At 38.2% G+C, this 27,005-nt stretch overlaps 1 protein-coding gene across 2 annotated transcripts in view; it reads right to left on the bottom strand.

The window, feature by feature from the left end:
* Nucleotides 1–27,005, bottom strand: part of LOC112624661 (cytosolic beta-glucosidase) — a 127,199-nt gene that overhangs the window by 54,969 nt on the left and 45,225 nt on the right. The window contains exons 3-4 of one of the 2 annotated variants that reach the window (XM_025385498.1): nucleotides 16,362–17,158; nucleotides 15,503–15,626 (exon numbers count right to left, since the gene is read on the bottom strand). The exons of the other annotated variant lie outside the window; for it this stretch is intronic. Of the exons in view, the coding sequence (XP_025241283.1) occupies nucleotides 15,503–15,626; nucleotides 16,362–17,158 (921 nt within the window). The remainder of the gene's footprint in view (nucleotides 1–15,502; nucleotides 15,627–16,361; nucleotides 17,159–27,005) is intronic. 2 annotated transcript variants of the gene reach the window in all.

Below are 27,005 nucleotides of genomic sequence, written 5' to 3'. Positions count from 1 at the left end.
CTTTGGAATATCCAAATTGCCAGCATCACTACACTTGCAATCTGGGGCCATTATTAAGTAAAATAAGGGTTACTTCAACACAAGCACTGTGATACTGCAACAGCGGATCTGATAACCCAGGTGACTCCTAAGTGACTCATGGGGAGGTAGCGTTGACAACATGGATATGCTGGATAGAAGGAGGATTCATGTCCCGGGAGGAGGGAGGGGGACTGTGTGAGATTTCATCAAGCTACTCAAGATGGTGAACAATTTAAAACTTATGAATTGCTTATTTCTGGAATTTTCCACTGATTATTTTTGCATGGCGGTTGACCTCAGGTAACTGAAACCACAGAAAGTGAAACTATGGTTAAGGGGAAACTACTGTGTTTGTGTTAACCAAAAAAAATTTTTAAATAGAAATACAAAAAGAACACTTTCTTAACAAAATAAAATACCCCTTAAATAAAAGAAAGCACTAAATTATTTAGAGTGAATGTTGTTACAAAAATTCATGAGAATCCAGCACACGAAATGTCAAAATTTAAAGAATATGGTATATAAATGGCCTTCAGCTACCATCCAACACATATTTTTTGTCCATACTCCATGAGCTAGTTTATTTGGAATCCCATGGAAATGGTTTTCTCTTTTTTCAATTTTTATTTTAGGTTTGGGGTATGTGTGAAGGTTTGTTACATCAACAATACAAGTCACGGAGGTGTGCTGTACATGTTATTACATCACCCAGGTGTTAACCACAGTACCTAATAGTTATCTTTTCTGCTCCTCTCCCTCATTCTCCACTCTCTTCTCAAGTAGACCCCATTGTCTGTTGTTTCCTTCTTTGCAGCACAAGTTATTAATATGGCATTTTTTCCTTTTTTTTTTTTTTTTTTTTTTTTGAGGCAGAGTCTCACTCTGTTGCCCGGACTGGAAGGGAGTTGTGTGATCTCAGCTCACTGTCACCTCTGCCTCCCAGATTTAAGCAATTCTCATGCCTCAACCTCCCAATCAGCTGGGATTACTGGTGCGTACCACCACGCCTGGGAAATTTTTTGTATTTTTAGTAGAGACAGGGTTTCACCATGTTGGCTAGGCTGGTCTCAATCTCCCGCCCTAAAGCGATCCAACTCCCAGCCGCCCCCGGCAGCCCCCTCAGCCTCCCAGAGTGCTGGGATTACAGGCATGAGACACCACGCCCAGCCTAATATGGCATCCCTGTGACCAACAATGTATCCATACAGAAAGATAGTGTAAATACTTTAACCTCAATTTTGTGAGTGTTCTGAAATTTTCACCCTTTCTATTAACATAAATTCATTTGTTCTATTAGGTTATCTTATGCTGTATTTATGAAAATGTCACATTTTTTAAAGAAGTCTATTCAACAAAGCATTGCAATTGACCATTCAAACACAGCAAAGCTCAAAATCATAGTTCCCAGAAAATTCAAAATAGCCCAATAATATACATATGGTTTGCCAAATATTAAACGTATTTGCAGTAGCCAAATAGAGGTGTACCACAGCTTGAGGAACAGGGACTGCTTTATCATTGAGTTGCTGACTTTTAATATATGTCTATATAATGAGAAATATCACTTTGGGGAGAAATTATACACAGTAGCAGTAGCAGGCAACCTGCCTGACCAACCGAACTGCAGCTACCCAGTGAGCTCCATATCAGAGAAATCACAGAATTAGAGTAGAATGCCAATTGTTGCTTCCCAGCTAGGCACCCAGGCTTCCAGTTCTCAACGGACACCCACCCACACATGACCAAAGAAGGCTTCTACATTTTGACAGGAGAATCCTAATCAATCTTCCCTTCACACCAGGCCTGGGCTTGGTGTGCAAAATTATTTCTTTATCAGCCGTTTTTCCCCTTGGCCTCACTCTCCCTCTAAGGGAAACAAGCAGTCTCTGCCTTACTTTGTTCACTGAGTAAGTATTGGGGATGTCAGCTGGGATGTGAAGGACACTATGAAAAAGAGTGTGTCAGGTTGCAAAGAGGGACTTTGGGGTAGGGCAGATATTTAAAGGAAGGCAGAATAAGGGAGACGAAAAGGAACTGATGAATCCTATGTCCTATGTTGATCCATCAAATGACAAAAATCAATCTGCTTGCCTGAAAATGTACCATAATCAAGATCACAAAGGAACAATAATATGAATGAATTTTTGAAGAGATGTCCTTTAACACAAATCAAGTGTTAAGGCACTTTTTACAGCAACATATAACATTGGTGTGTTGGGGGGAAAAGACAAAGGGGAAAAAAAGTGGAAAGTTCAAAGAACCACAAAAATGATAAAATGCATAGTGAAGTTTTCATCAGGAAGGTTATATAGCCTAAAAAGCCTAGTGAGAACAAGTCCAAAACATGACTGGGTAAGAGTAGAGGTTGATGAAACACCAAGATAGATGGATTACTAAAGTCCGCTGAGGTGTTCATCTCTAGAAATCCATAGGAAAAGAACAGACAACCTCAAAGGTAGAAGACTTAGGTCCTCATCTGCACCAAATCAGAAGTGATGGCCAGGACTAGGATGCTGTGTCAAAGTAATACACAAAAAGGGCCTGGTATAAGTTCTAAGACTGTTGTTCAAGGATACATACAGATTAAATCTAAGATATCCAACAGTCGACACACTGGCTCTGAGAAAGGATAGAAGACCGGTATGAACAGACTCTACCCAGCAAATGCCCAGTTTATGCACAGGGAAAAGTTTGAGTTCCAACAACCTGCAAAAACTCTTTATTAGCTTGATAGTCAGGGAATGTGGTGCCCCAGCTAATCAAATGTTTTTTGTTAATTGTTGCCACATGCAGAAGGATTACAAATTTTTAAAGAATGAGAATAAATTAAAATACACTTAACACTGAAACTAAACTGATTATAATTTAATCTTTCTCTAATTATTCAGAATGCATTCTGGGGTCATCAAGAGAAGCATAAATTATCAGTGCTTGATGACTGTGCAGAAAGTCACAGTTTTTCCAAAATCCTGCTTACTGGATGCTGGTAACAAAGAATTCACTGCAATAGTTATCATTTGGAGGATTTATGTGGTAGGCATTTCTCTAGGATATGAAGTACGCCATTAATCTGCACCAAAAATACATTTTCAGAGATGATGAACTGATATTCATAGAGACAGAATAACTTGCCAAAGGTTCACAACGTGAAAGAGTATCAGAGCCAGATTTTGAACATGGATCTGTCTTTAAAGAATACACTCTTTGTGAAGTCATGTCTTTTGCAGCAACAGAGATGATGCTGAAGGCCATTATCCTAAGAGAAATCACTCTGAAACAGAAAATTAAATGTTGTATGTCTTTACTTATAAGTGGAAACTAAACAATGGTACACATGAACGTACAGAAGGAAATTGAATAGACATTAGACAGTCCAAAAGTGGGGAGAGTTGGAGGATGGATGAAGGTTGAAAATTACCTATTGGGTATAATGTTCACTGTTTGGGTGACGGGTACACAAGAAGCCCAAACCTTGCCATTATACAATATATCCATGTACATCCTGCACATGTACCCTGCTGAATCTATCTAAATCAATCAATCAATCAATCAATCAAAGAATATGCTCTTTCACTATGTCAAACAAGCAAACCCTTGTGGCATAAGAGTATTCATAAAGTTCTCTGCCTGACTATACAAAACTTGTACACAATCAATGGGTCAAGCTATTTGTTTTTGTAGGAGTGCTAAGGGATTTTTTTCTGAACCATTCTTGACATTGTTACCGTCTATTCATGAGGGCAGTAAACTTTGGGCATGAAATATTTTTGAAGCTTCTTTTTTTTTTTTTTTTTTTTAAGGCCAACTGCTCATTCGGAGTATCAAGAACATATCCTGAACATCTCTGCGAAAAAAAATGTTTTAAGGGACTACACCCACAGAGCCTCAACCACATAAAAATGATCTACTAATAAATGTATACACTTAAAATAGACTCATTTACTCATATTTTATGTGCTGATCTAATTTTTTATTATTCTGCTCATTTTCAACTATGAAACATATTTGACTTGACTATTACTCATAAAAGAATATGGTCATTTAAAATTATTTAAGACTTTGGGTTGTGTCTAAACATTAAAGAAATGAATTCTACTTGTTGCCAGGAGAGTAAAAAAGGTTATTTCATCAGCAAATGTTAAACATTCCTCCTCCTACCCTATTCCTATTATCTATTGTTTAGACCCCACTCATTAATGTTTTCACCTGAAACATCAATGGCTTCTAGTTCACCTTCACTCACTAGCACCAGTTAAAATTCTTCAGGGTTCAAATGCCTTTTCTTCCTCCACCCACAATAGTGTCGCTTATTTTTAAAGCAGGCAGTGATTCCCATAATGGACTTTCACAAACAAGGGGGGAAATGTGGCCAAGTTTTAGGATAGCACAAACTAATCTCAGGCCATGATACTGTTGCATTAGCTAATCTCAACACACAGAATACTTTGCTGTTGATGAGATGACCCTATTTAGTGAGACGAGCCTCTCTCCCCAAACTCTGCACATAGCCTTTTCAGATAAGCCTTAAGAGTTACTTTCTAAAAGAAACTATTTTCATCTCTAGCACCAGGGTGATATTTTCATTGTATTGAAGAAAATGCTACCTACACAGTAACTTGCGGTAAAAGCAGTACTGATTGGAATAAGCTCTATGCTCAAAAGTCAGAATAGAAAAACAGACTTGCCTATGTGAAGTCTCTGCACAGACTTATGATGAGACTGTAATTCTGAAAATGCTGCAACATGATCCCTCCTTCTAATTCAGGATCTTGCCCAGAAACAAAAGTTTAGCGTTCAAGTTAAATATAAGTAAAGTTAAAATTACTATGCTATCTAATTGAATTAAATTATGCATTTATGGCAAAGTTCAAAAGCTCATACTTAACTATCTTAAAATTTAATAGATTCGGTGCCTCTTGCCATAATCGTGTTTTGAAAGGTGATTTTACTGCTGGTGATTGTAACTGCTGTGAAGTTGTTCAGCTGGGGATTTTATACTAATGCTTTGAAACGAGTTGGTTCATCCAGTTTCCTCTCTGAGATTTTATACTGTCTACAGTAACTTTGTTAAACTTGAGTCTGAAGTGCCCTTCTGACTCTACGAACTCCGAGGGAAAACTTTCTCAAGCAAAGAAAGGTGAGGTTCATTTTCAATGTGAATGAATAGAAGAGGAAATACTCTGATTGAAGGTCAAGAAAATGTTACCTGGAACCTGAATCAATATCAATAGAAGCAGCACACTGAAGAGCAAGGTCTAATTTTATGTCCATATAAGAAAGGTGTTAAATTTCAAATTAGGTAGCTGGATAAGAAGAATGAAGAGAGGTTTTTTTCTGTATAAAAAAGACCATTAATTATAATTCCTTAGACTAAATTTTATAGCCTAAGAAATTATCAAGAGTTCTAATAAAATGTGATCCGTGACATACTTCTGCAGAAGGACTATCTAGAAGGTCACGAAATTCTTAGGCTGGCAGTATCCCAAAAGATCAGCTAGTTCAACCCTTTTATTTTTCAATTAAAGAAACTGAGGCACGGAGCACTTAAGAGAATTGGTACACGAGAGCTTTAAAACTCTATCATATATTTAAATTATTGTTGTCCCAAATGGAATTTTAATATCAAAAGGATATAATTAGCATTCATGCATATTCCAATGCATACGAATTGTTTATAAGAGAATAATCTGCCACTTCTTTAGAAGTCAAAAAAGCACAATGGTGGTATAAGTCTAATATTTCATTGAAATTCCCAGAAGTAATTCAGTTTCTCTGCTAATCTAAGCTGAATCTCCTTGCCAGTTATTAAACATTTACTGAGCACTTAGTGAATGCTGAGTATATTGCTCAAAACTCCAAAATTTTTTTCTGGTGAGAATTTTGTCTTTAAAAATGGTGAATAAAATCTTTAGGTACACTTCTTCCGCCTATGAGTTCTTATACCTTTTAATAACTTTCATTTTCTCCTGAAAATGCTCTTCTTCTTTTTTTCAAAGATTATCATGGATATTGTCTTCAAGAATCAAAGTATCTCTCAAGTTTCATATATTCAGTTGTCTTACTCAACAAGCATTTGTTACAACGCCGCTGTTAGAAGCCCATGCAATGGTCATGGCATCAATTTTTAATGTTTTTAATCACAATATTGCTGACTTTCGTCTACATAGCATCAGGCTCACTATTGAAAAAAATAAGATAGGAGGTAGTGAACAAGTAATTCACACAAACAGGAGTCTGTGAAAGTTGGCAGAAACAGTATTTATATCACTGTAGAGCAACTGACCAATATAAGCAACATTGAAGCTCTAAAAAGGTAAGAGGAGAAGACTACAGAGAGGAAGGTTATAGAACTGGTGAGATCAGCATTACCTAAGGTCTGATAATCAGCACTGCAAATCCACAATTTCATTCTTTTTTTCACTGCACCCAGAGCTAATCCCTACTAATGAACAAGATTTTTATTTACAAAACCTAATGTCAACGTATTAATTTATAATGAGGAATATCTCTTTCCAAGCATGGGAAAACTCATGTTAGGTTTCCTGAGCAGAAATAGATAGCACTTGACCATCTACTTCTTTGGATTCTTTCCATGAGCCCATAGCTATCCAATAGAATCCTTAACACAGTTATCCAGGCAATGCCTGTGAATCACACTAAAATTGAACTCTACTGGCTTTATTCAAAGGCAGTGCTTTTTCACTCCCAAGATGACTAAGAAGCATATAGTAATCAGGTTATTCTGGAGATCAGGGAATAAGAGCTAATGTAGACAGATGCTTGAGGACCACTTCATCTACACTCTGGAGGAAACCTGAGAAATTCACCTTGCTTCAATTCCAGTATCCCTCTGATCACTTGAATATTCCAACATGGCTCTCTCCTGGGACAATTTTTAAAAATCATTATTGAATCCTCCCTGAAGCTATCTAGGGAACAGAAAAGAATAGATAAATCAATAAATAATATAAATCATTATTGAATTCTTTCTCTTCTCCCCCTTCCCCTTTTTCTAGTTTCCATTCAGTCAACTCTTCATATTGGAAAGGCTAATTTTTTTCAGATAAATTACACTTCAATTGTTTTCCTTATTCGTCTTTTTCACAGTTATGAAAACAAAAACTGAGCTTCTGCTTACTGTTACACTGTACATTTTCATGAAAAAAAAAAAAAGAAAGGTTAGTTTGAAATCATCGGATTTTTTTTTTAAGGCTTTACAGTATTCTTAAAATTCACTGGACCTGACATGGTGGGAGACCTTAAGTAATTATCACTTCAGAGTAGTTGAAACTGAGTTAAAAAGCCCAAAGCGATGTCCATCAGTTGGGGCACAGCATAGATACTGGAATAGTACAGACAGAGAAGATAATGGTTTCCAGTTAAAAAGCACAAGGGAAGAGTCTCTGATGTGTGATCGAGCTGCTTCTCACATGGGCAATTCCATGAAACCTGTTCTTGTGAAGCAGGTATGCCAGGTTCTATGTTTCTAAGAGAATGTGCCTGATAAATGGTTTAGGTTTCTTATCACATCAATCTGTGCCTCACCAGACAAGTGTGGTGAAATAGCTCATCAAAAAACTTACATAAACTTACAAAGATAGATAGGTAGGTAGATAGATAGACAGATAGACAGACAGACAGATAGATAGATAGATAGATAGATAGATAGATAGATAGATAGATAGATAGATAGATAGATAGATAGATAGATAGATATTTCAGTGTGTGTGGGTTATTCTGGACTTTATTATGCACTTATTAATCACTAGGTCATAGTACATGTTCTCTAAAAATATTTAAATTGATTGCACTGTTACAGCAGCTGAGAAATGTGTAGGAAAATAAATTCATAAAATCTGAGAATCTAGATTTTGAAAAGACCCAAATAATGAGCACCAACCCCTTTCCTTGGCAGTGGAGAATGTTGAGGTCCAGATAATGTATTTTGACCGGAGTGATGGATGTCCTTATAAGCAGAAGCATAAAGTACGTATATCAAATATGAGAATAACATCTAATAGTCTAAGGTGTTCAGAGCATATGCAGATATAAATGATATCATTTTATTTTCACAACTGACCTTGGGTTAGGCAGAACAGCAGTTAGCGTTAGTCCCATTTTACAGATGAGGAAATTGACATTTAGAGAGTACTAATGATGACTTGCCCAAAGGTACACCACTAGAACACAGAACTCTGTTCATCTTTCCTCTCCAAAGCCTGCAGACTTTCTACTTCGATGCATTCTACTCTTCCATACTCCCAAGTGAGAAGGAAGGGCAAATGACAAGCATGCCATGGGTGGAACTAGTAGGTGGAAATAAATGAGAAGGGCATATGGCATATTCCTCTTTAAGGTTAACTCTGTAAACCGTGGCTATCTGAGTCTAAGTGTGGTCTACATATGGAGACTAGTGGGACACAAACATAAGAAATTATTTTCTTCATGACTTTTCAAATTCCACAAATAAAACTACCATGTATCCAAAGGAAATGAAACCAGTATGTCAAAGAGATATCTGCATTCCCACATTCACTGCACCATTATTCACAATAGCCGGGATGCGGGATCAACCTAAGGGTCCACAATGGATGAATGGATAAAGAAAATGGGGAATACAGTGTCATTTTCACAGATTTAGAAAAATGTTATTCTAAAATTCATATGGAACCAAAAAAGAGCCCGAGTAGCCAAAGCAATCTTAAGCAAAAAGAGCGAGGCTGGAAATATCACATGACCCAACTTTAAACTATGCTACAAGGCTACAGTAACCAAAATAGCATGGTCCTACGATTTGACCTTAAAAAGAATAAAATCCTGTCATTTGCAACAACACGGATGAACTTATAGGACATTATGTTAAGTGAAAGAAACCAGGCACGGAAAGACAAATACCACACGATCTCACTTGTACATGGAATCTAAAAAAGTGGATCTCATAGAAGCAAAGAGTAGATGGTGAGAATAACATCTAACATTTTAAGGCACTCAGAGCATATGTAGACATAAATGATCTCGTTTATGAGTCTGGGGGATTCACGAGATGCTGTTTCAAAAGATACAACATTTCAGTTGGATAGGAGGCACAAATTCAAGAGATTTATTGTACAACATGGTGATTGTAATTAATAACAATGTGTTATATTCTTTTAAATTACTAAAAGAGTAGATGGTAAGTGTTTCCACCACAAAAAGTAAAAATGATAGTATGTGAGGTAATGCATGTGTTTAGGCATTTTAGATTGTATACATGTTTCAAAACAACATGCTGTACACAATAAATAGATACAATTTTTGTCAATTTAAAAAATTTTTTTAAAAAATTGCACACTCTATACTAGCACCCACTAGCCATTCTCATGCCCAGCCTTCGAACCTTGTTCTTCCTCTGTGTTCTGACCTGGCCCCTTGAGGCTAGCAGCCATCCAGTGCAGCCAGGAGCAGCCTCGCTAGCAGTGCTGAGTCAATCCAAATCCCACCCCACATGGCCTCAAAGCCATACAGTTTTATTTAACAGGAGTTATGAGATGAACTGCTTCCTAGGGGCCAAGGTGACAAAGATGTCCTTTGAGAAGCAATAAAACAATAGATACAGAGTGAGAATCTATATTCAGGAATTTGGGTCTCTATTCTGAGCTTGCAATGGATTTTTAATTGGCTGGTGTTTCTAAAAGGTCACCCTATTAACCTTTGAGTTCTTTCCCTAATGCTTAGGATTTTTGTCTAATGTACATTTAGAAAAACACAGGTGCTTAACACATTTTGTCCAGTTAAATGGGCCTCTGTGATCTGAAATTGGCATAGGCAGGTGGTTGCCAGGTCTGCACTACTTTGGGAAATAGATGTATTTCTCCTTTACCTGCTCTCCGTGGGAAGGGAAAGATGTAGGGGGAGGGAGAATGCTGACAGACAACAGCAGGGTGATTCTGTGCTCAGCATCTTGTCTTGGTGGTATATCCAAGCTGCAAGATTTATAACCTTCTTGTTACAATGTATCAGCTTCAACACTTTCAGTGAAGTCTTCAATAACTTCGATGACATCTTGCTGAGGGGTTTTGTCATTAAAAGCTGAAAGCTGGTCATTAACAAACCTTCTCTGCAATCATCTACCGCTGTGCTAACTCAGGCATGGATCTGCCTGGAAAGTTGGACTGGCTCAGAAACTTTTGAGAAGGCTGCATTTTTTTTTAATGTGTGGGGTATATTTCTTCAGGGAAAGAAAATATGCCTCCCAACCATTTAGTCATTTATTTCTCATTATTCATTATCTAGCCTTTCCATGAGAGAACCAAATTCAACAAATATATGTATAACACTGCTATATAACAGTCACGGTGCTTAGAGCTGAAGATATAATTATTAAAAAAAGACACAGTTCCAACCCTCAGAGAATTCACAGCACCCTCCATCCCCCCCCCAAAAAAATCAGTCATCATTTACAGAATCCTTAGGAAATGTGCCAGACTTTTATTAGGCATCATAGGCATTATCTTTCTCATTTTTCACCACTCTTTAGAAGATCAATGTTCTTATTATCCCCATTTCAGAGATTAGATGACTGAAGTGGTTGCCTGCTTCAGAATTTTCCCAAAGGTTTTGGGCTCATAATGGGCAGAACCAGGGTCTCAAACCCATGTTTTCTCCGACTACAAGCATGCTCATCTGCTTCAAACAAAACTGGGCCAGGAAGAAAGCAAACAGCATGGCATTCCAAGTGGAAGAAGGATCACAAGCCAGGCTAAAAGCACACATGTGCTGGGTAGGTATGAGAAACAGGTTAAGCACCGCTCAGATCCCCTTTCAAGAGAATTTAGGTGATGGGGACAGTATCGGCCATTGGAGCAATGGCCCTTGGCTCCCCATCCTTCCTCATCTCCATGAAAGCATTTAGACTAGAGAGATATCCATTTGTGTGCATCTCCATATGAAGCCAAAATTGCCCATTGGCTCTAGAGTATCAAGGCGTGGCGTAAATGTTATGAATATAATAAAAATTCCTATGATACGAGAACATTTTAACTATTTGAACATCATTGAATCCTAAACTTACACAGAGATCCATGTGGCAGAACAATTCCCAGTTGCTTGACAGCAGTTTCGACTGTCAATGATTTGACTTTTCACCTAATCTGGTCACCTCCCAGAGGGAAATAATGAATGGGGTGCTGCTTTCTCCTCCATGCAATTCACACTAGAAAAAGCCAGAGGACCAATCCAGAAGTTCCTCAAAAAGGAAGAGAAACACGCAAATGTAGGGAAATAGTCTGCTGTAATTTGTGGGGCAATAGAAAGATAACGAGTCTTGGAATGGCATTTTTTTAATAACAAGGAGAATAACTTTGAGGTAATAGATATGTTTTTAAGAGTGCACATTTTGTAATAACAATAATTGTTACTATTGGCTAAGGGGCTACTATGGGTCAGGCAGTTGCTAAGAGAATTTTACACATTAGCTCATGAAATGGAATCTGGATATAACAACCCTGCCAGAAAAAAAAAAATAAAAACATTATCCCCATTTTTATAGATAAACAAACTGAGGATTTGAGTGATTTGGTAAAGGCCCTTATTGAATAATTTGCAGATCTAGAATGCAAATCTAGTTATATGTTATTTCAAGTTTTGGGCATCCTTTACTCTTATCTGCATCTACATTAATTAAAATATAACCTATTTAAAAGTGTTTCATACAATTAAACAATGCAAAGATTTAAAAGGCACTAGCTGATTTCTCTCTTTTTATTCTAAAATGACATTTTTTTTTCCTTTTTCTTTTCTCATATCCCAAAAGGAAACAGAAACATTAGCATACCTTTTAACGCTCGATTAATTGCTGTGGGAATCTACCTGAAGAGATCAGGAAGACCTCCAAGCGGACCCATTGATCCATCTATAGTGTCATTATGTGCCTGTCCATATGTGTGATGTCAGAGGAAAGGCTTTGTTCGCGGGAATCACAGAACCATCATCCATCTGACTCCCTGGGTTTTGGTGAGTTCTCACCTGCAGCGCTTCCCAGGAATATCTTCCTTGGCCTGTTATTATTTTTAATTGCTCACAGGGTGCTTCTTACTAGTAAAGTCCTTGCCAACCAAGATCATCAGCATTACCTCGGAGGAGTCTCCGAAAATTGATTAGCAAGTTCAGCTCTGCTCTTTTGATGAGAACTAGGATATGAGGCGTCTGAGCTTTGCTCAAGGTCACAGAACCTGTCAGCTCATTCACAGACAGCTTGAAGCACTTTGAAAGAATACACGCAAGGCCAAAGTAACCAAACAGAAGGAAAAGTTTCTGTGTGGGGGAACAAATAAACACTTTAACTCAGAGAGCTCTGAACTCACAGATTATATCTCACACCAAATAGTTAACAACAGTAATAATATACATGCCTTCAGCCTTGTTCCAAAAAATACTACTTAGTGACTTTATGATGTTTAGCAAATATTGTAGCCTCTTTGAAACTCAGTTTCCTCATCTATAAAGTAGGAGTAATGACCTCATTACTTTTTGAGGTCATTTGAGGTTTTGAGAAGGAAACGAGATGATGGTTTCAATTAAACTTCTTTGTATTCAAGAGATAGAAGCCCAATTAGAATAAGATTAAGCACAAAGAGCACTTTATTATGATGAAAGCAATGCTCTCTCGAGAACTTGCATGCAGGCAGATCTCAGGAAAAATGAAAAGCAGAGGCTCCAATGCTGTCTGGAAGTTCTTCATGTTTACTTTTCCTTCCTTTAATGCATGGACATCTTCCCTTCTCACTGTGCCTAAGCTTACAGGGTAGAACCGAGCCACCGGTGGCTCACGAAGCTACACCCACCCAACCCAGTCCAAGAGATTAAGAAACTAATTGGTCCACATTCTAAGTCCCAGGGAAGAACAGAAATTGTCCCAGCTCACGTCCTGTGCCTACTTTGGACCAGTCAATTATCTGCTCAAGGAGGAGGATTGTATTCCACTTGCATGGATGTCCCTGTGGTAAGCAAGTAGATGGGGAGGTGAATATTTTATAGAAGAAAGGGGAAAGAGACTTGCACCACAGCAGAAATAATTGGTGTCCACTATGAGAATTCATAAAAAAGTTACCACACCAGGGCCTGGCGTGGTGGCACACACCTGTCATCCCAGCACTTTGGGAGGCTGAGGCGGGTAGATCATGAGGTCAGGAGATCAAGACCAGCCTGGCTATGATGAAGCCCCGTCTCTACTAAAAATACAAAAAAATTAGCCAGGCATGGTAGTAGGCACCTGTAGTCCCAGCTACTCAGGAGACTGAAGCAGGAGAATGGCGTGAACCCGGGAGGCGGAGCTTTCAGTGAGCCAAGATTGCGCCACTGCACTCCAGCCTGGGTGACAGAGTGAGATTCCGTTTCAAAAAAAAAAAAAGTTATCACACCACTATACCCAGACCAGAATAAATACATTTATGCATATGTTTTTCTTCTCAATATATACATTTCTACACATTTAAACAGTCTACACGTTTTTAAGAAGACAAAACAAAAATAGTATGTGTCTATTACAGTGAATATAGCTAACCTACTGTTAAGATTCAAAAGAGAACACAGATGCTGTAGACAGTAAATGTTTTATATGCCTAATAAACTTCTCATCAAGTAATCTGAAGACAAATTAGAAGTTCAACAAATTGAAACACTTATTTTTTTGTCCTAACCCTATTCTCTCCTGTCTCTTAGAAACCCAAATCTTTTCTCATTTTGCACTCTTACCTTCTGTTACTTTTCTATCCTTAAATCACCTTAGTTTGGGGTCAATCATTAAGTGTTTAGCATTAAAGATCTAAAGGATGGTGTAAAGCACTTGAAACTATTTGAAAAAACAATGAAATGCGTCTATATGATTAGCGCTGAACAGAGTACCAGGCTGGGAATGGAGGAAAAAAAAAAAAAGCAATTTCTCTTTATCTCTCTTTTCCCAAAAATACACAGAGCAATTTTAGGCAAGTCATTTGTGTTCCCTGTAGCCATCCATAAATCATAGTAACTAGCCTATTTGTTCTTCAGGATAAAGCCTGGGAATATCAATAGACAAACTATGAATAGGACCCATCTACAGGGAGAAGTGGAGAGGAATCTCAGAAAACTAGAGATTTCCCTATCTTATCAGAAGATGAACTCCTACCCGGAAGAATCTATTTTGTGTGTAATACAAAATAATTTCTTCACTTGGGTCAAATTGCAAGAATCCAATTGCTCTCTGCCAATAAACTCCAGGCCTGAGTGAAGGATCCAGTCAATAAATTTCAAGTTTTGGAAAAAGACCACTTTGTGTCACTTTCCAGAATTCCTTCTGGTTATTACCAGTGTAATACTGAATAATTTTAGAAAGAATAATGTTGGAACCTCTCAAACAGAATGAGAAAAATTAAGTGTGGCTAGCATGGTTTTTTTAAAAAAAGGAAATTTAGAGTTTCATTTTACATTGGATTTTGTTGCTATGACATGATTCCTTTTTAAGAAGGAGGAATTGGCTGGACACGGTGGCTCATGTCCATAATCCCAGCACTTTGGGAGGCCGAGGCTGGTGGATCACAAAGTCAGGAGATCAAGACCATCCTGGCTAACACGGTGAAATCCCATCTCTAGTTAAAATACAAAAAATTAGCCTGGCATGGTGGTGGAAGCCTGTAGTCCTAGCTACTCAGGAGGCTGAGGCAGAAGAATGGCTTGAACCCGGGAGGCAGAGCTTGCAGTGAGCGGAGATAGCACCACTGCACTCCAGCCTGGGTGACAGAGCGAAACTCCATCTCAAAAAAAGAGGAGGAAGCAACAAATAATGGGAGAGAGGTGCTAACTGGCCTAGAAATCAGTGTTACCAATTAAAGATTATTCCTTCATGACTGTTTTCAAATGTGATAAGAATTCATATGTAAGGAATTCCATGGAGGGAAAAGAGGTACTAAAATAACAACATTATCTTAAAACACAACTCACATTTTCCATACGACAATAAAAATGTGTCTAACTGGGCTGCTTGCTTACAGCTTAAATGCAACACACATTGATGGAGGACTTGTGCCATTTTTAAGATTATTGCACAGATGCTTAATTTGGGTTCTTTAAAAATCCTGTCATTTCATTTTTTTTGGTAGTTGGGATATTAAAATATGCAAATAAGCATGTTATAGTTGATCAGTGCTAATCTTTTTTGTAATAACTGATGTTCTCTCCCAACAGCCACCACTCCTTCTGTTCTTGTCACCTTCACCCGGGAGTCACAAAATGCTGAAGACAGTCACTTTTTACTTGATTCAATTTCAGGAGGTTGTAGCTAGGCCAAAATCCTCCACTTCCTCTTTCCTACTTTTCCCCCCTAATGTAAAGCCTAATTATATGGCTTTACATTGATTTACATGGATTTCACCTTTCAAAAATTATTGGTCTTTGCTGAATGCAAATAAGCAAATGGGAAAATTATATTAAGTTTGCACAATTGATCTCTCATCATTTCAAACGGTACCTTTGAACAGTTCCTGAAATGTCTGTCTGAAATGCTCCCAGCGTTGAGTGTCATCAAGAGGCGCTGGGTCACTCTGGGGAAACCCATTCTCAGTGATATAAATTACAGGGTTATTATATGTATCCTAGAAAAAGAGAACAGAAATGTTATTCCAAACAGATGTTTTAAAAAAAGAAAGCTCATAAAATCAGGTACATTACCCTCTATCTTCTGTAAGCTACAATCCCAAAACTAGTTTTCATCAAATTGCACTCACCCTATTAACTTAATTTTCCATGCATTGACCTTTTATAACTAACAATGGAAACGCAAAACTGTGCAAATGTCCATGAAGACAGTCAAATGACTCTCATTATAATGAGAAGACAGAAATATCTTTCTTCCATCAGCATCTGTTGACTGTCACTGCTCCTTAACCCCTCAGTCCTGCCAGCAGCTACATTTGACATGCCCCACAGGAGGGGTTCTGAAAACCTGTACTTGAAATTTTAATTTTAGCTAACTGGATGTCATCCAATATAGCTGAGAATCAAAAAAAAAAATCCAGCTATCTCAATCCTTAAAATGTCTTTTATAATCATAGTTGTGACACCAGATTGAAAAATATATCCAAACTACTTCTATAGCCACAACTAACTTTAACAACAAATCCTAGACTTTGACCACTGCTTTTGAAACCTTTACTAGCTAGTTACTCCTCATCAGCTCAAATCTTAATCTGCTCTTCCCAGGCCAGCAAATGTATATGCTATTACCTAAAGTAATTCTTTTTCAGGTCCATATATACATGTACATATGCCTGTCTTGCCCACCTTCACATATTTGGGTGTAATGGACACACAAAAAATCATGCATTTACCTTAATATACTTCAGTAGTTTACGTACTCCCCATGGTACCACATAAATCCAATCCACATTTTTCCAAGATGGATCTGGAAAAAATTCAATTTCCGCATCCTGGAGAATACCTAATTCTCCTTTCTTGTTCTCCTGGTATTTGATTAAGCGAGTTGTATAATATTGCACAGCAAAAAAATCAGCAGTGCCTTTGATCATTTTCTTCTCTTCTTCAGTGAATTCTGGAAGCCTCGATGATGGATAGCCTTGCTTTTGACTCATGGAGGCAATCTGAGACTTGACAACTTCAGGATAATCACCATCGATGAATATGGGTTTAGCAAAGAAATCCAGATGGAATTTGATGGCTCTTTTAGCAGCTTCCTGGTCAGACACTGAGTTGGGATCTGCAGGTTCCAACCAGACCGCAAAAAGTGATAGGGACACCATACCTTTCTGCTGTTTTCGAAACAGGGAATCATAGCTGTGCCAGGATCTGGCATGAGCCTTAATCAAATTATGAGCTGCCTGATAACCTCCAGTTCCAAAGTGAGGGATACCCGGAGGAAACATACCTAACTCATATGCCATCACGGAAAGAACATTAGCTTCATTTATGGTGATCCACTGCTTGACACGATCCCCAAAGGTACTGAAGCAAAACTGAGCATATTTGTCAAAGGATTCAATGATAGACTCTGACAACCAACCTCCTCGGTCTTCTAAAGCCTGAGGCAAATCAAAGTGGTAGAGTGTCACGATGGGAGTAACCCCATTTTTTAACAAATCATCAATGATCTTGTTGTAATAATCAATTCCTAGGAGGAAAAAAGAAAGTGTTCAAAGAAGAAAAGTTATTTGTAGTATATTGGCAATAAATTTTAAAAAGGGAGAAGATCAAATAATTTTCTGAATGACTTTTATTCAAAACAAGTTTTATTACTTCCTCAATACAATCAATGAAAGACTGAGAGGAAATACTGAGAATTCCAAAGAAGAGTAATTGATCAAGAAGTAGGAGTTTAATGGGGTGACATGATTGAAAGATAAATGTGTTGAAATGGATACATTTAGGCAGATCGCTGTTATCTAACTTTGTGTTACTTTCATACTTATTCAAATGATTTCATGCATTTCTATGTATGCTCATTTTTGTCCCTTAGCCCCACTAGAATACAAGCCCCATGATAGCAGGGGGCTTGTTTAATTCACCTCTGGATCTCCAAATCCTGGGACAGTACCAGAAATTTAGAGGTTAATAAATATTTGTTTAATAAATGCATGGATCCAATGGTATTAAGTATAAAGTAAAGGAATTGATCCAGATGACTGCCTTAATGCTTTTCCAGGTCTATTAGTCTCACAAGTCTAGGAAAAGAGACCTACTGAGAATGAACTAGAGCTCAACATCTGCCCCAGAATCTGGGTAACAAGGGCAGACAGCCAGAGGCTTAGGACATTAAGAGTACCCGGTTGGAGGTTTGCTCTAAAACCCTAACATAGTTCATGGGGATACACAGCCACCTCTGGCTCTCATCTGATTTTTCCAGGACTGCAAGTGTGTAAGACAGAGTTTTTAGGCTTGCTGCCGAGTTCAGAAGAAAGTTTCTAAATTGAACATGCCCTGGCTCAGAATTTATGTCAAGAATTCACTGAATCTAGCTTAATGATGATGCTTAGCTGGGAATAGGCTTTCTGGAGAGGCTGATGTTAGTACTTCATGTGGTTTTATATTTAAAAACATGGAGGCAACCTAAGCTTAGACAAGAGAAGCTGCCCTGTTTTAAGAAGTTGTTTCCTGGATAAAGATTATGAAGTCATATGTAGAAGTGTGTTGCATTGAAAGTTTGCCTAAGGAAAAGGTCCCTTTCTTTTTTCTTACCCTAGGAGCCTTCAATTTTTAAAAATAACAACATACTTTTGTATGCATTTCATTCATTCGATCATTTGTTTGTTAATTCCTTTAATACACATTGATAGAGAAACTGCTACATGCTTGACATACAAACATAAGCAAAACAAATACCACCCTTGTGCTCAGGGAGCTTATTAGCAGAGACTACAGAGAAATTCATAAACAATTACAATAGAGTAGTAGATAAAGTACAGACTCCTGTTTTTTATCTACAAAAGGTAGTACAGATAAAGTACAGAGTCCAATTTAAGGGATAAGTACAGAGTCCTATTTAATTTATGAAAAGGGATATCCATTCTAAACTCAGGGTATTTGAAAATATTCTGAAAGCAATGTAGCGTAATTGTTTCAAGAGTGAATTACGGTGCCAGACCACCTAAATTCAGTACTAACCCTTTCACCTACTAGCTCTGCGACCTTGGGCAAGATCCTTAATCTCTCTGAATTATCTTTTCCTGTATGAGAAATATGGATTATAATAGAAACCTTCTTCAATTAATTGTTGTGAGAGTTTAATGAGTAGATAAATTAAACATGTTTAGAACAGTTCTTGGCATATGGTCAGGGCTCAGTACAGGTTAGCGATCATCAAAGTAGTAATTATTATTGTTATTAGTGACATCTAAGCTGATATTTAAAATATGAATACAAGTTAATCACTTAAGGTGAGGAGAAAAATGTGATCAAGGAAGAGAAAAAGAGGAAACAAAAAAACACAAAGGAAATGTTAAAATAAAGACCATTCAAACGAGAAAAACAGACTATTTACTCAGAGTTTGCTGTATCAAGAGAGTCGGCCACCAATACTTGCATTTGGCAGGTATTCAAATACAGTCAGGACAGAGGAAAAGCTTTAGAGTGGAAAAAAGAGAACCCTTGGGTGTGCCCAGATTAAAGGTTGTTGGCCTTGGGAAGCATTGGAGCGCTAACTAGAAGCAGGGCATCCATTGTGATTAGTTTGGGGAGCATATTTGGTTTTCTCTGGTTGCTCCTGAGTTGGAAGCAGGGAGCAGGGGGTAGAAAATAGAGAAGGTATCAGTTGACCACACTGTGACTATTCTGGGCTGCTTGCTGCAGAGGCTGTGGTTTGACTTTCTGGGTTTCCTTTGTCAGTCAGAGTTTTATTATCAGATATGACCTGGCCAGTATTTGTCTATTCACTCTCTTTCTGGGAATAAAGAATTCAGTATAAGGAGAGTGTATCAAAAGAGGAATAAGAATGGTGAGAGATGAGCAAGGTAAGCAGAAGCCAAATTATGCACAATCATGTGTTTTCTCTCTGTCTGGGTAAGCGGGTATTTTTGACACCAGCTCATTTATTTTGCAAACTGGAATGTACTGTGAATCATGCATAACAACTCCATATTTGGAAGACACAGTTCTGTGCTATTTCTCACTTGGTAGCAGAAAAACTCATCCTCCCTCCAAAGATGTCCATTCTCTAATCCATGAAACCGGTGAACATGCTACCTTCCATGGCAAAAGGGACTTGGCAGATGCAATTAAGGTATGGACCTTGAGTTGGGAAGAGTTTTCTAGAGTGTCCAGGTGGAAACAATATAAAGACATGAGTTTTTAGAAGTGGAAGAGTAAGACAGAAGAGTGGGTCAGAGAGACGCAACAATGGAAGAAGAGGAGAAGTGGCAGCTTGAGAGAAACTCAACCCACTATTGCTGGCTTTAAAAATGGAAGAAGGGGACCAAACACGGTGGCTCATGCCTATAATCCCAGCACTTTGGGAGGCAGAGGCGTGTGGATCATGAGGTCAGGGGTTTGAGACAAGCCTGATCAACATGGTGAAACCCTGTCTCTAAAAAAAATACAAGAATTAGCTGGGTGTAGTGGTGCGTGCCTGTAGTCCCAGCTACTCAGGAGGTTGAGGCAGGAAAATCACTTGAACCTGGGAAGCAGAGCTTGCAATGAGCCGAGATTGGGCCACTGCACTCCAGCCTAGGCAACAGAGTGAGACTCTGTCTCATTAAAAAAAAAAAAAAAAGAAAAGAAAAGAAAAGTAAATAGAGGTAGGGGACCACGAGCCAAGGAATGCAGATGGCCTTTGGAAGCTGAGAACAGTCCTTAGCTGATAGCCAGAAAGGTAATAAAGACTTCAGTTCTACAGTCAAAAGGAACTGAATTCTGCCAACCTGAATGCACCAAGAGACAGACTGTTCCAAAGATGCCTCAGAAAGAAACAGCCCTACAGGTATCTTGATACCTCACAGACACCCATGACAGACTTCTGACCTATAGAACTCTAAGGTAACGAATTTGTGTTGTTTTAAGAAGCTAATATGTGATCGTTTGTTACAGTAGCAGTAAAAACTAATATACTCATGAAATTTTATAAACTTTCCTTTTTTCTCTCAATGAAAGAGTATTTCACCATCCCACACCTGGGCCCCTGTAAACCCACATTTCTACATTTGTAAATGAGATATCTAAAGATAATATGATAAAATAATCTGGGTGTTGGTATGTGAGAGGGTTTTCATAGCCAACCCTTTCCATTGACTTTGAACATGAAAATAATATTAGCTTTCGTCTATTGAACTCGTACTATATGTACCAGATGTCATGCATTTTGCCAAATCCAAGCACTAAGCTCTAGAGATGGGTGTTTTTATTCCCGTTTAAAAATGAGAAAACTGAGATTCAGAGAGTCTCAATGTTGACAAATGGCGTGGCCCACATTTAATCCCAGTCTGTCTCACTATAAAGACTAAGCTGTTCTCACTATGACATCCCACTTCTCATGTTTACTAATGTTCCTGTACCAGAAACATGTGACTCTATTTTACCAGCCTTCATGGTCACCTACTTCAGACCTGATCACAATATCAAATTCCTTTTTCCCCGCTTTGTGGAAAAGTCATTAATGATGGACAATCAATGTAATTCAAACCACATGATAACCGTCCGTTGAAATGAAGATAAGTAAATATTAAGAAATTTTTTTTCTCACACATCAGCACAGCAGAGAAACAGAGCATTCATAATTAATATTCACCATCCCAGAATTAAGCACTTTACTTCTCGATCACATAGTTTATTCAATGTCGTAATGAAACTTTTCCATGAAATGGAGTGGGATTGTTTTTTGTTTTTTGTTTTTTTGGTTTTTTTTGTTTTTTGTTTTTTTTGAGACAGAATCTCACTCTGCCTCCCAGAATGGAGTGCAGTGGCGCGATCTCAGCTCACTGCGAACTCTGCCTCCCAAGTTCACGCCGTTCTCCAGCCTTAGCCTCCCGAGTAGCTGGGACTATAGGGGCCCGCCACCTCGCCCAGCTAATTTTTTGTATTTTTAGTAGAGATAGGGTTTCATTGTGTTAGCCAGGATGGTCTTCATCTCCTGACCTCGTGATCCGCCCGCCTCAGCCTCCCAAAGTGCTAGGATTACAGGCTTGAGCCACTGTGCCCGACCAGAGTGGGATTTTTAAGAGGAGAGCCCCAGACCCAGAAAACTCAGTCAAAGGATCTTGGACAAATCACTTGGTCTCTCTACACTTCAGTATCCTATCTGTAAAATGGGAATGTTCATACTGCCACCTTAGGAACATGTGAGTATTGAATGAGAATAAATTTGTCAAAGGGTTACTTAACTTTGTTTTTCAGAATGGCGTAAGTCACTGATAAACAAATTATCTGAATAAATGTGTATTTTTTAAATGATCACCTGTTATCAATCTAGGGATTCTGAAACTTTGAGAGGTCATTTGGATCCTGTTCTGCTTCTGGGTATTTAGGACAGAATTGATTATTTTAAGGATTAAAACTTCTACCGCTTTCTTTCATAGTCAGTATTATCTTCTCTGTTTTAATTAAGCTCATTTCTGCGTATTTGATCTTAGAAAATATGAAACATATTTGAGGTAGAGGTCTTTTGGATATAAGAAAAACCAACCAACCCAGATGAACTCAAATACAAAGGTGGCATTGGGGGCAATTGGGTAGTGAATATAGATGCAGCGGACATTATTTTAAATGACAGAAATAGATCGGGGACTCAATGACAGAAAATAATGGCAAGTGGAAGTCAAAAGAATTGAAGTTGGGAGCTGAGAAAATCTTTGCTTCTCAGGGAAAACTGATCTCTTCCATCCCAGCTTCTCTCAACACATCTGCTCCATTTCTTTTCTTCTTTCAGAAACAGCTTTTCCTTCTGATTCGAGCAGCAGAGATAAAACCAAAAAATATATACTTAAGAAAGAACCAGTTTTCTTTACACACTCAATCTGTCATGGTCTCAAAATGGCCATCCCACCTGCCAAAGCTACTTCTGTGCCCCAGTGCCAACCACCAACCAACTCAGCCTCTCAGTACCTCAATTCAGAACATCCTTGAGGGAAGAAAATAATGGAGCAAACTGTAGCACAGAGAATTCAACTGGTTTGGCCATATTTTCCATGAGGTCACAGCTCATATACAACCCAGTGAAAACGTCTTTCCTTTGTCCTGTCAGTTGTGACCTGGAGTCAAGCAGGATTATATAAAACAAAGATATAGGGGAATTCCCTTAGAAGAGGGCATGGCTGGAACTTGCAAAGATGATGTCTCAAATTTAAAAAAAAAAAATTGATCTAGAATCCTCCTTCAACAAAAAAAGTAACATAGAATTCACTTTGATCTCATGCTTACTATCATGCATCAAGTTTACACCTTTCTTTGATTCACACCTTTCTAGATTCACACCATTCACACCATCAGTATCTTTTCTTTCTTTTTTTTTTTTTGTTTTTTTGTTTTTTGGGGGTTTGTTGTTGTTGTTGTTGTTGTTTTAGACAAAATCTCGCTCTGTCACCCAGGCTAGAGTGCAATCTCAACTCACTGCAACTTATGACTTCCTGGTTCAAGCAATTCCCCTGCCTCAGCCTCCCGAGTAGCTGGGATTACAGGCATGTGCCACCACACCCAGCTAATTTTTGTATTTTTAGTAGAGACAGGGTTTCACCATGTTGGCCAGGAGGGTCTTGATCTCCTGACCTCGTGATCCCCCACCTCCCCTCAATTTCTTTAACTGCTCCTGTGTTCTCTTGCCACACTGTCTGTATTAGTTTTCTATTGCTGCTAAAACAAAGTACCACAGATTTAATGGCAGGACCAAGACAAATGCGTTATGTTACAGTTCTGGGGACCAGAGGTCCAAAACAGTGCTTATTGGGCTAAAGTCAAGATGTCAGCAAGGTTACATTCTTTTTGGAGGCTCTCAGGTGGAATCCATCTTTCTACCTTTTCCAGGAGTTAGAGGACACCTGCATTCGTTCTCTCATGGCTTCTTCTCCCATCTTCATCCTCATCTCTTCTCTTTGACCTCTGCTGTAATCATTATCTGTTTTACCTCTTCTCTCTGACTCTGATCTTTCTACCGCTCTCTTTTAAGGACCCATGTAATTATACTGGGACCACACAGATAGTCCAGGACAATCTCCGCCTCTCAAAATCCTTCCCTTAATCACATCTGTAAAGTTTGTTTTACCATGCAAGCTAATATACTCAAAATTCCTAAGAATCAGAACATGAACACCTTTGGAGGGCCATTTTCAGTCTATTATAGTGCCCAACATAGAATACAAGATTAATGCTTGTTTAGTTAATTTATTTAAACTATTCCTGCTAAGAGCACTCATATTTTAAATCTTAAAGTGAGCACTAAATTCTGCACAAATATTCCCCCTTTTTTTATTTCCAATACTTGGGCTTCCCACTAATCGCCTGAAATTTACATTTGTGGCAGATATGAACATGTACTTGAACATTTGAGAAATGCAGGAATATATTATTTCAGTTGCCAACTCAATCTTTTCTTGTTAAACGTTGAAAAACTGACATTTGAAAGAGACAGTCTGTGTAACAATTCCACTTCATAAAAATATTCTTCTAGTTTGGGGACATAGAATTTTACAAGTTTCCAAATGTCCTATAATCAAGATTTGAAATGGATAGTCAAACACAGAAAGGGGGTTCCTTGGGAAGAACAGTGACAGGGACTTTCTAATTCTTCACATGCTTTTTGAGAAAATATTTAAATGAGAAAAAAGAGATGGCCTTTCCAAGTTAAAACCATTCCAACTGCTTCAACAGATCACTGCACAAGAATGAGCAACTGCTTATTGAAATGCCACCTCCTGGATGCACCTCCAGTGCCCTCTTGTTCAAAGCAAAGCCTGTAATATTAATCAGCTATGGTTTTACCAAAGGTAGGGCCAAACACAAAAAGCTCAGTGCTATGGGCATGTGATCCCCACATGAGATCTGCACGAGCAATTTCTCCACAATATTCGAGTGGTTTCCATGGCTCCGGTAGCACCACCTCCACTCTCTGGTGGTTTCGGTTTCCTTGCTCTTGGATTGCTGATCTACAGTGTACCTCTACGAACTTCTGAGTATCTCAAGTTGGTTTTCAAAGCTCAATATGTTGACATATTGGGACAGGTATATAATCTTGTATCTGAAAATCTTAGGGGCATATGAGTACAGAATGTTTGAGTTTTAGAAAGGAAACAAGGAGCATATACCGTATATTAACACTCTCAGTGAATCTGAGTCAGTATCTCTCAATATGTCAAATAAATAAATATTCTCAAAAACAGAATAAATATTCACAACAATTCAAGTTAGCTTTTGCTGCCAATTTAATTTTAGAAAGATTAGTAATAAGAGCCTTTTGGATTTTAGAACTTCAGATATGGCATTGTGGACCAATACTACAAGTTGGTGGGTTTTTGGTTTTTGTTGTTGTTGTTTACCATCCAAATGGAAGCTCAGTAAAAACTCCAAACTCCTAGAATGAGTGCAAGGAGTTTTAGTACCATGAGGCTTCCACTTCATTTAACCAACAGGGAAACTGTAGCACACAGAATTCAAGTGGTTTGGCCAGACTGACTGAGCCCTAGACTAGATAAAAGATTTTTTTATATTAGACAAGCCTAGGTTGAACCTAACTAAATTTGTCATTTTGGCAAATTTATGCCTAACTTTATTTCTGATGTTAGCATTATTCCTTCTGTTTAGAGATGCCTCTTACTCATAGGACTGTTATGAATGTTAAAATCAACAAAAATATGTGCAATGTTTGCATGGTGAGCTCTGTATATTATATGCTCAATGAAAGGCAAGCATTACTACCCTTAGAGTCATTTTTATGATTGTTATTGACCTCATTCAATCGAATTCAGTAATTTTTACTGAATCCCTTCCATGGATGGTGCTGGACTAGATTACAAGGGTAACAAGGCAGAATTATCTACCCATTGCACTGTAAACAATTCCAGGGATTCTCTAATATGAATGTCATGAGTACTTAGCACAGTCCCTGACACAAAAGACATTCAGCACACTTTCATTGAATTGAATTAAACTTAAGGCACCGATACTCTAACATGGGATATAGTAACAGTTAACAATGAAGAATGTGAGAAATATCTTAAGAGCTTTGCAAAGTGCCATGAGAATAAAAAAAGAGAGAGAGGAGAGAGAGATTTTTTTTCTGGCTTAGAATAGAGAACCACTTTAAAGAAGAGGGCAATTGTGCTAGACCTGAACAGCAGGACAGGCTTTCAGTAGGTACACTTGGGGTTAAAGAAAGCCCATTCTAGGCAGAAGAAAAATCTTAAGCAACTTCCTACAAGGTGGAAAACTGCATGGTATGTTTAATAAGTAGTGGGTTACTTATACTTACATATAAAAGATTGTAGACCTGTACCAATGTGTGTTTGGGATATTACATGATCATATGCATGGGGTAATTTCAGCCTGCAAAGTTTTGGAGGTGTTAAGTCTAAGTCAAATTGAGCCTGGAATGATATATGAAGGAGGATGGACTGCATATCGAGGCTTTAGGTAACTAAATTATTATTACTATTATTATTATTTTTTTTTATTATTTGAGACCGAGTTTCACTCTTATTACCCAGGCTGGAGTGCAATGGTGTGATCTTGGCTCATGGCAACCTCCACCTTCCGGGTTCAAGTGATTCTCCTGCTTCAGCCTCCCAAATAGCTGGGATTACAGGCACGTACCACCACACCCAGCTAATTTTGTATTTTTAGTAGAGATGGGGTTTCTCCATGTTGGTCAGGCTGTTCTCAAACTCCCAACCTCAGGTGATCCACCTGCTGCAGCTTCCCAAAGTGCTGGGATTACAGGCATGAGCCACTGTTCATCTTGCTTCACTTTTAGCAGGAGATGATCAAAACAATGTGATTTGGGTCGAGCTTTAGGAAAATTGCTATGATGGCATCTCATAGAAAGTAAAGAACAGAGAGAAGGGGAAAACACATAGATCCATCAAGAATATATCAAAAAGTCCTTATAAGAATGATAAACATCTAAACTAGGGTGGGGCAAAAAGAGGGATTAGAAGATAAGTTAAAAAGTCATAATTAGAATGGACCATATTCAGCAACCCATTAGATGGAAGAAGAAAACACAAGAAAGGATTCAAAGGTTACTTTTGTTTTTCAGACTTTGGAGTATGGTGGTGCCAGAAAGAAGGGAGAATACAGATGTTAGATTAGGAAGATTGAAGATAATGAGTTCACTTTTAAACTGAACAACAAATTACCTCCCATTCAACATAAATAAAACCAGTCAGTGATGGCAAGAAAGTAGACATCTCAACAGGAGCAACTGGTCATGGGCCAATGTCTTCAGAATCAGGGAATGAAAGGACCTGCTAATCCTGCACTGTCCCTACATGAGGGAAGCTACTCTGAGGTTGATTCTACCTGTGAGTGCATGAGTTGCAATTCTA

Source organism: Theropithecus gelada, chromosome 5, assembly GCF_003255815.1.
Source record: "Theropithecus gelada isolate Dixy chromosome 5, Tgel_1.0, whole genome shotgun sequence".
In the NCBI taxonomy this organism is placed as follows: domain Eukaryota; kingdom Metazoa; phylum Chordata; class Mammalia; order Primates; family Cercopithecidae; genus Theropithecus; species Theropithecus gelada.
The sequence above is the reverse complement of the archived record's forward strand: the minus strand, read 5'-3'. Positions and strand labels throughout refer to the sequence as shown.